At 43.1% G+C, this 10,145-nt stretch overlaps 1 protein-coding gene across 1 annotated transcript; it reads right to left on the bottom strand.

Annotated features, from left to right (window-relative positions):
• Nucleotides 1-6,496: 6,496 nt before the first annotated feature.
• On the bottom strand, nt 6,497-9,942 carry LOC113757194. The gene is made up of 5 exons (XM_027300597.1): nt 9,720-9,942; nt 8,817-9,049; nt 8,611-8,756; nt 8,004-8,071; nt 6,497-6,660 (listed from the first exon to the last, which is right to left on the bottom strand). Exons 1-5 carry the CDS (start codon nt 9,940-9,942, stop codon nt 6,497-6,499), a joined length of 834 nt encoding a protein of 277 aa, XP_027156398.1.
• Nucleotides 9,943-10,145: the final 203 nt, after the last annotated feature.

Genomic DNA, 10,145 nt, shown 5'->3' on the forward strand with positions numbered 1-10,145 from the left:
GATACACTCACCGGTTCAAGTAAACAAGTTTACAAATTTCCTTCCGACGTAGGCCCCGTATTACCGGCACGACCTATAACAAGCAAGAATACAACAATTAAGACTCAAGCACGAGTCATAACCTCTTCAATGAACTACCAATACAAGACCAAAATATAACTAAGAAGTGAAATGGTATAACATTGGGTACTAAGCACAACCAACCCTGAGACCCTTTTTTCTACTCACTCTCACTCCCCACTCAAAGGTACCCAATTTCCTCAACTTTGGACAGCATTTCCCCTTAATTTTCACATTTTCCATCCTACCATTCATCACCAATTTTCACCCAAAAACCATCACAAGTACATATACCAATCATAGACTAAACGACACACCTTATTATGGTTATAACACCCTTCATTCAAAGCCAATTAAAAGCTCCACAACAAACCCTAGAAAAATCCCAAATTTGAAACCCTAAAACTGAAATTTTCCGCACAAATATGAAATTTTTCGCAAACAACCATAACTAACGTACACAAGCTCCATATTACACCATATCAAGCTATCATTCATGGCCAACCAATAATTATCATATAAAATTAGAAAAATCACCAATAAATCTAAAATTTATCAAAACTTTACTTTCAACCATAAAATCTTCCACAAAATAGCACTTTTAGCTACTACAACCACTAATTTACCATTATTAAGAACAAAGGGAGGATTTCTTAGTAACTTACCTTATAAACTCAAGAAAGATAGCAACTTAGAACCTCCTCTTCTAAAACCACTCCACCACCTTCTTTAATCCTTCCTAGCAAAGGACTTTTATGGAGTAATTGGAAGTTTTAATGGTTGGATCACAAGTTGTGTGCAAGAAATGGAAGAAATAAGTTGATGGTCTCTCTCTTCTTTCCTCTCAAGAAGCTCAGCCAAGAAGGAGCAAAATGAAGATGATTTTGGGTCAAATTTGATTTTTAGTAAAGTTGGCAAATAGTGGTCAAAGTCCACATTCAATCATGTCGCGACACCTAGCACCCTTTTAAGCTCAAACCTATCTTCTTGTCTCTTCATGGTTAATTCATCTAGATAACCTCTAATAATCTCCTAACACCTAGTAACTTACTTCCTTTATGTAAAACTTAACCTAATTGCCCAAAGTTATCGCACTTAACGCACTAGTGGGTCCCACGTCCAATATACACTCCTAATATTTCAAAAACTAACTTATACTAGAAAAATGATTTAAAACTATATTTACTTATAAAAAAAATATCTATAAAATTAATTAATACTTAAACTATGAATATATGATCACTATAAAGCGTGTGCAAAAAAGGAAAAAAGGCCTAGCACTATTATATCTTTTCATACTTAAAAATATTTTTTATGTGTGGTGTCTTTACACTCCCCCCCCTTTATCGAGCACTTCCTTACTTCCCCTAAATTTCGATCCACTCGTAACATTTCTTATCTAGTTCTGAGTGCAAATAAAAGTTCAGGGTATTTCTTTTGCATCTCTTCTTCCATCTCCCAGGTTGCCTCTTCAACTCCGTGGTTTCTCCACAAGATCTTTACTAGTGAAATTTGTTTATTTCTGAGCTCCTTAACCTTTCGATTGAGTAATTGCACAGGTTTCTCCTCATAGGTGAGTGCTTCATCTATCTCAATTTCCTCTGGTCGTACAATATGGGTTGGATCAGGATAGTACTTTTTAAGCAGCGAAACATGGAAGACGTCGTGAATTCGGGACAAACTTGGTGGTAACTCGAGTCGATATGCACTTTCCCAACTCGTTGAAGAATCACGAAAGGTCCTATGAATCGTGGTTGGAGTTTCTTCCCTCTACCCACAGTGACACTTCGTAGCGGTGTGATCTTAAGAAAAACACTGTCTCCAACTTCGAACTCCAAATCTTTCCTTCGGTTGTTCGCGTAGCTCTTTTGACGGTTTTGAGCTGTTTGGAGTCTCTGACGTATCAACTTAACTTTGTCTTGTGTATCCTCCATCCATGGAATGGTTGCTGGATCTAGAACCTTCTTTTCCCCTACTTCATTCCAATAGATCGGTGAGGACACTTCCGTCCATAGAGAGCTTCATACGGTGCCATTTGAATTGACGAATGGTAACTATTATTGTAGGCAAACTCTACTAAACTCATATGTTGGCCCCAATTACCCCCAAAGTCCAAAATGCAAGTCCTTAACATATCCTCGAGGGTTTGAATCGTTCACTCCGACTGTCCATCCGTCTGAGGGTGATAAGCGGTTCTAAGGTTAAGTTTGGTTCCCAAGGTCTCTTGAAACTTTTGCCAAAACCTCGACACGAAATGAGGATCTCGGTCGGAAACTATACTCATTGGGACCCCATGTAGCCTCACAATTTCCTCCATATATAACTGAGCCAACTTGTCCATGGAATACTTCATATTTACAGGTAAGAAGTAGGCCGATTTGGTTAACCGGTCAACGATCACCCAAACAGTACCATGTCCCTTTTGTGTCCTTGGCAATCCGGAGACGAAATCCATTGTAATATTGTCCCACTTCTATTCGGGTATCTCAAGAGGTTGCAACAATCCAGAGGGTTTTTGATGTTCAGCTTTAACTTGCTGGCAGACAAGACAGGTTTGTACATATTGAGCAATCTCCCTCTTCATCTTATCCCACCAGTACAACCTTCGTAAATCCTGATACATCTTGTTGCTCCCAGGATGGATCGTATATTTCGATCGATGGGCTTCCTCCAGAATATCTCTTTTCAAAATTTCATCTTTAGGCACTATTACTCGATTCCTATATCTTAAAATCCCTTCAGGACTCAAATTAAAATCAGGCACTTCCTCCTTTTCCACATTTTTCACCCACTTCTGTACCATCGGATCCTCATTCTGGGCCTCTTTGATTCGGCCTAATATAGTGGATGTCACCCGGATATTTCTAAAAGTCACCTTTTGACGTTCCAATCTAGGGTTCCACTCACTAACTGCTCCCAACATTTCCCACTCCTTGACCATTAACCCAGCTATTTGAGCCTTTCAACTTAAGGCATCAGCTACTACATTCACCTTCCCCGGATGGTAGTTGATCGTACAGTCATAGTCTTTCAAAAATTCCATCCACCGTCGCTGCCTCATGTTTAACTCCTTTTGGGAAAAGAGGTACTTCAGGCTCTTATGATCAGAATAAACTTCAAAGGTTACCCCGTACAGGTAGTGTCTCCACTTTTTCCGAGCAAAGATAATGGCGGCTAACTCCAAGTCATGCGTGGGATAGTTTTGTTCGTGAGGTTTCAACTTCCTAGAGGCAAAAGCAATCACGTTCTTATTTTGCATCAACACATACCCCAATCCTTCCCTTGAAACATCAGCATAAACAGTGAAACTATCCTTACCGTTAGGCAAGGCTAGAATAGGTGCCATGGTTAGTCTTCTTTTCAATTCCTGAAAACTGACTTCACACCTAGTATCCCACACAAAACGACCATTTTTCTTCGTCAGGTCGGTTAAAGGGCCGGCAAGTTTGGAAAAGTCCTTAATGAAGCGTCTATAGTACCCAGTCAACCATAAAAAGCTACGAATCTCAGTGGGGTTTTCTGGCCTCTTCCATTCAGTCACTGCCTCTACTTTCGCCGGGTCTACCGTGATACCTTCTTTTGAAATCACATGCCCCAAGAAAGAGATTTTTTCCAGCCAAAATTCACACTTAATAAACTTTGCGTACAACTGATGCTCTCTTAGGGTTTGTAAGACTAACTTCAGATGCTGCTCATGCTCCTCTCGGGTTTTTGAATAGACCAAAATGTCATCGATAAACACAACGACGAATCGGTCCAAATAGGGTTTGAAAACCCGATGCATCAAATCCATAAAGGCGGCAGGAGCATTAGTCAAGCCAAAGGGCATAACGGCAAATTCGAAATGCCCATATCTAGAATTGAAGGCAGTTCTTGGTACGTCTTCCTTCCGGATTAACAACTGATAATATCCCTGTCGGAGGTCTAACTTCGAGAAGACCACTGCACCTTGCAACTGATCAAACAACTCATCGATATGGGGTAGTGGGTATTTATTCTTAATAGTCACATTGTTCAACCCCCGATAGTCTATACACAACCGCAAGATCCCATCATTCTTCTTAACAAATAACATAGGTGCCCCCCAAGGAGACCCACTCTCACGTATAAACCCACGCTCCAACAGGTCTTGCAGCTGCAACTTCAACTCCTTGAACTCAGCAGGTGCCATTCGATATGGGGTCTTAGAGATAGGTGACGTTCCCGGTAATAGGTCAATCTTGACCTCTATCTCTCTTTCCGGAGGTAAAGTTACTAATTCATCAGGAAATACATCCGGATATTCACTCACTACCGATACATCTTCTACCTTCAACTTATCAGTGGGAGTGTTTATAAGAAAGGTTAGGAATCCTTGGGCCCCTCTACTCAGTAGTTTCCTAGCTCGAATACCCGAAATCAATGCAGATGAGGCTAGACTACCCCTTATATCTAGCCTTAAAGTCGCCTCCCCTGGTATATGAAATTCTACCACTTTTCTCTTACAATCAAGTTGGGCATCGTACTTAGCTAACTAGTCCATACCCAATATAACATCGTACCCCTTAATAGCTAAACTTATAAGATTCCCCAAAAGCTTTCTCTCTTCTATCCAAATTTCACAATTTGCATACATCCTACTAGCGATCAAACGTTTGTCCCCCCTAGGAGTACTAACTTTCAAGTCATAAGGCAAACTAACAGGTTGTATATCAATTCCACACATGAATTCGGGGTTGACAAAGGAATGGGTAGCACCGGGGTCTATTAAAATCTTAGCTAGATGGTGGAAGACAGGAATCGTACTTTCCACCACTTCAGCGGAATCTGGGACTGGGCGTTGCTCAAGGGAGTACACCCACGCAGGTACATTTGGTTTTGTCCCTCCCACCGTAGATAGTCTCGAGTTAGCCTTCGATGATGAAGAAGTTACTCTCGCCTCTCGAAGTAAAACCGAACAGTTGGCGATTTGATGCTCCGCACTCCCACAGCGTAAGCATTTTCTTTCCTTCCTCCAACAGTTTTCCTCCGTGTGATTTGGTCTCCCACAAAATACACAAGGACCACGAGCAACAGAAGCTGAACTTCCCTGTGAGGCACTTCTTTGCTAGCCTCGTCCAGTTTGACCACCTCTTGGCAGAAGTTCCTCGTGCCCATTCCCGGTAGCCTTCCTCCTCCGGCTCTCGTTCCAAACTTGGGAGGGGTACTTTTATTCCCCTTGAGTCAAACTACTCGCCAGAAAATCCCGTTTCTTCACCTGGAAGTTCTTAACTTGAAGCCTTGCATTTTCAACCGCAAAGCTTTCTCCACGGCTTCACATAAAGGTATTGATCTGGGCTACCGCCAGATCCTTTTGGATTTCCACATTTAGCCCCTGAATAAAATGCCGAACTCTCCTTTGCTCGGCCAGAATGAGTTCAGAGGCGAACTTGGATAATCGAGTAAACTGGCTCTCGTACTCAGCCACAATTTGAGTCCCCCGACGGAGTCTAATGAACTCGTCCTCCTTTCTTTCCTAGACTAGAGGTGGAAAGTATTTCGCGTTGAACTCCTTCATGAAGTTCATCCATGTTCTTGGTGTTTGCTCCTATTTCCACTTCATTTGTATCACGTTCCACCAAGAATGGGTGGCCCCTTCCAACTGGAAGACAGTGAAAGTAACCTGTCTTTCCTCTGAATAGTGTAGCAAAGATGTCTATCATTTTCTCCAACCACCTTTCGGCCACGTCCGGATCTGGCCCTCTCAGAAATTTTGGTGGAGAGAACTTTTGAAATCTCTCGAGGGCTCGATCCTCACCCTCTGCGAGATTGCCAGGGTTCCCAGGTTGCTGAACAGGATGTTGGCCCTGGTGTTGCACTACGTGGGCTAACAAGTCAGTCATTTGCTGAATAGCAGCAGCTATTTGGACATTAGGATCAACCCTAGGTTCAGGGTTTGGTTCAGAGGTGGTTTCCCTAATACCTCCTTCAGTCGTGGGTTGCCTATCTCCGCGCCCACGGCCTCGTCCACTACGAGTGCCCTCCATTGATTTAAGTCAAACTAAGGTCGAGGCACAGATATAATGTTAAAGGGGCACATAAGCATAGATATATAAGCATGAACAAATAACCAAAAGTAAACACCACATAAGGCATATATACATATAGAACATTTATACATAGAATACATAACTGTTTCAAACAGTCATACAGGAGCAGTTAGTCAAGTACATACAAAAGTAATCCCATGAAACTAAAGGGGTCCTCCCCTCATGGGAGACAATATACAAAGTTAGGCCAAAATACAAAAGTAGCTAACTAAGAGCTTTCCCTAACTATTCCCCTCATGGGATCAAAACATAGCTCAAAGGAGCTCTAACCTAGTTCCCAACTGAACCCACGGACTCTCCCCCTTGACTAGAACTTGGTGTGCTCCCCTCTTCATGAGTTCCGTCGCCCGAAACTTTCACTTGTACTTTCACTTGGTGTGCTCCCCTCTAAGAGCGTTCGTTTGCTCCTGCTCCATGGCTATGTCCCCCTGGAGCTCCCCAATCCGGTCTGCTTGCATCCTCATGATGCCTCTCAGTCTAAACATCTCAGTATGATCCTTGGCGGCGGCACGTCTAAGCCTCCTTCTTTCGTCTAGTACCGCCACGACCACGTGGTCAACGTAGGAGTAATTCTAGCAATGACTACAACGGCGGGTCCGACTAGCAGTATACCAAAGCCGGATCGGACCTCCAGGCCTGATACGGTCCTCAATCAACACGTTTCGAGACACGTAGCACGTTTGCCTAAGGATCTAGCGAGATTGTCCAACGCTTGGATTGCGGGACCTAAAACCAACACGGACAACACGAATTGGTAGAAGGCGGTAGAACGACGACTCCAATGGAAGGTGAATACCCAGTGGATAGGTCGGTAGAACAATCAAGGACAAGACACAAGATTGCTCAGCACCCTTGTCAAGAGCAAGTAAAGGCTCGAAATTCTCACAAGGAAGAAAGTTCAAAACTAAGCAAATTTTATTCATAAAACGTCTATCTCAAAGCCTTACAAAGCAAGCCTTTTTATAGGCTATTGGCTACTAAAACCTAAGGGAAACAGGGAAGGGGAATTCGGCCATCTTGGGATCAAGATGGCCGGCCCATGCTCTTACTAGAATAATTAATCTAACTCTCAACTAAACACTAAGGCCTAAGGCCCTATTCGGCCAACTCGCTTGGGGCCCACTTGACTCTTCATGGGCTTGGATCATGGTGTAGATAACTTGATTGTCTCCTTCCAAGCCTTCAATATCTCTATGGACTCCATGTTGGTCTTGAACAATTCGAACAAGGGTTTGGAGGGATTCTTTGAAAAGTTTGGCCCGTGCACGTGTGACTGGGCCCAATTGAACTCGGACTGGGTCATTACGTGGGCTGAGATCCGTGCACAAGTCAGTCTCCTCCTCTTGAGAAGGATTTGCCCTCAAATCTGGATCCTCCTCGTCAAGAAATGGGCTCAAATCTGTGACATTGAAGGTCGCGCTAACCGTGTATTCCCCAGGTAGCTCCAATTTGTATGCATTGTCATTGACTCGTTGGAGTACTCGAAAGGGTCCATCTCCTCTTGGGGATAACTTGTTTTGTCGCTGCTTGGGAAATCTCTCCTTCCTCAAGTGTAGCCAAACCCAATCTCCAGGCTCAAAAATCATCTTACGACGGTGCTGGATGTATTGCTGAGTACGCCTCTCAATGTTTGCCCTAACGGCTGCATGTAACCTGCGCACAAAATCAGTTTTCTTTTTCCCATCTAAGCTTGTGTGCTCAGAGGAAGGTATGGGTACCAAATCCAGGGGGGTCGGGGGTTAAAACCATAAACGATCTCAAAAGGTGAGTAGTGTGTTGCACTATAAACAGTTCGATTGTAAGCAAATTCAACATGAAGCAAACACTCTTCCCATGATTTAAGATTCTTTTTAATCAAAGCCCGAAGTAGAGTACCAAGTGTGCGATTGACAATGTCAGTTTGCCTATCGCTTTGTGGATGACTGGTGGTGGAGAATAACAATCTAGTGCCAAGTTTAGACCACAAAGTCTTTCAAAAATAACTCAAGAACTTTACATCTCTATCACTAACAATGGTCTTAGGCATGCCATGCAGACGGACAATTTCTTTGAAGAACAAATTAGTAATATGAGATGCATCGTCATTTTTATGACAGGGGATAAAATGTGCCATCTTAGAGAATCTATCAACCACGACAAAGATGGAATCATTACCCCTTGGTGACCTAGGTAGTCCTAAGACAAAATCCATAGGCAAGACTACCCAAGGATAGTGAGGAATAGGCAATGGGGTATACAGGCCGTATGGATTAGTTTTAGACTTTGCCTTATGACAAGTGACACATCTACCAACCATGCGTTCAACATCTCTACGCATGTATGGCCAGTAAAAGTGCTCCTGTAACATGGCTAGAGTCTAACAATGCCAAAGTGTCCCATGAGACCACCACTGTGTGCCTCTCTAATCAAAAGATCACGAATGGAAGAGTTAGGGACACACAATTTATCCACATAAAACAAAAATCCATTGTGCAAAAAATACTTTCCATGTGGGCTCTTCATACAAGATGCATAGATATCACTGAAGTCAGTGTCATGTGCATATAGGTCCTTAAGCATTTCAAATCCTAACAACTTAGCATCAAGCACAGCAAGCAAGAAATGTCTACGTGATAAAGCATCAGCTACCTCATTCGTTTTGCCAGTTTTGTACTTAATGACATAAGAGAAGGTGTCAATGAAACTTACCCATTTGGCATGGCGCTTGCTCAACTTGGGTTGGCCCTTGAGAAATTTCAAGGATTCGTGATCAGCGTGTATCACGAACTCCCTTGGGCGTAGGTAGTGTTGCCAAGTCTCTAATGCTCGTACAAGGGCGTAGAGCTCCTTATCGTACGTGGGGTAGTTCAGGGCAGCACCTCCTAGCTTCTCACTAAAGAATGCACAAGGCCTCTTGTCTTGCATGAGAACGGCGTCAATACCTACACCAGAGGCATCACATTCAATTTCAAAGGTCTTGTGAAAATTTGGTAATGTCAAAACAGGTGCATGTGTGAGTTTGTCTTTGAGGGTGAGGAATGCTGGTCTTGGGCTTCTCCCCAATAGAATTTGTCATTCTTCTTGGTCACGGCAGTCAATAGGGCAGCAATGGTGCTGAAGTCTTTGTCAAATTATCGGTAGAAGCCTGCCAATCCATGGAAGCTGCGCACCTCATGGACGGATGTTGGAGTTGGCCATTGCTTGATGCCTCAATCTTGGACTCGTCCATTTTGATTCCCTGTGAGCTCACTACATATCCTAAGAACACAAGCTCGTTAGTACAAAAGGTGTACTTCTTAAGGTTAGCGTATAAACGAGCCTGTCGAAGTGCCTCAAGAACTAATCTCACATGCTCCATGTGCTCTTATTCACTACGACTATATATTAGAATATCGTCAAAGTAAACAATGACAAATTTTCCAATGAAATGCCTCAAAACATGGTTCATTAACCGCATGAATGTACTAGGGGCGTTAGTCAGCCCAAAAGGCATGACTAGCCACTCATAGAGACCATGTTTGGTTTTGAAAGCCGTTTTCCATTCATCGCCTTCTTTCATGCTAATTTGATGATAGTCACTCCTTAGGTCAATTTTAGTGAATATAATAGCACCATCGAGTTCATCAAGCATGTCATCTAGTCTAGGAATGGGACGGCGATATTTCACAGTAATAGCATTAACGGCCCTACAGTCAGTGCACATGCGCCAAGTACCATCCTTTTTGGGGACAAGTACCACAAGTACAACACAAGGACTTAGACTCTCTTTTACCCAACCCTTACCTAATAGGCCATCAACTTGTCGTTGAAGCTCCTTTGTCTCCTCAGGGCCCATGCGGTAAGCAGGTTTGTTGGGTAGTTGTGCTCCAGGAATCAGGTCGATTTGGTGTTCAATCCCTCGAATGGGTGGTAAGCCATCAGGGATCTCGTCAGGGAAAACATCCTCAAATTTCTGCAAAAGAGCAACCATACTCAATAGGGCAGCAATGGTGCTGAAGTCTTTGTCAAATTGTCGGTAGAAGCCTGCCAATCCATGGA

This window comes from Coffea eugenioides, unplaced genomic scaffold, assembly GCF_003713205.1.
Source record: "Coffea eugenioides isolate CCC68of unplaced genomic scaffold, Ceug_1.0 ScVebR1_2830;HRSCAF=3932, whole genome shotgun sequence".
In the NCBI taxonomy this organism is placed as follows: domain Eukaryota; kingdom Viridiplantae; phylum Streptophyta; class Magnoliopsida; order Gentianales; family Rubiaceae; genus Coffea; species Coffea eugenioides.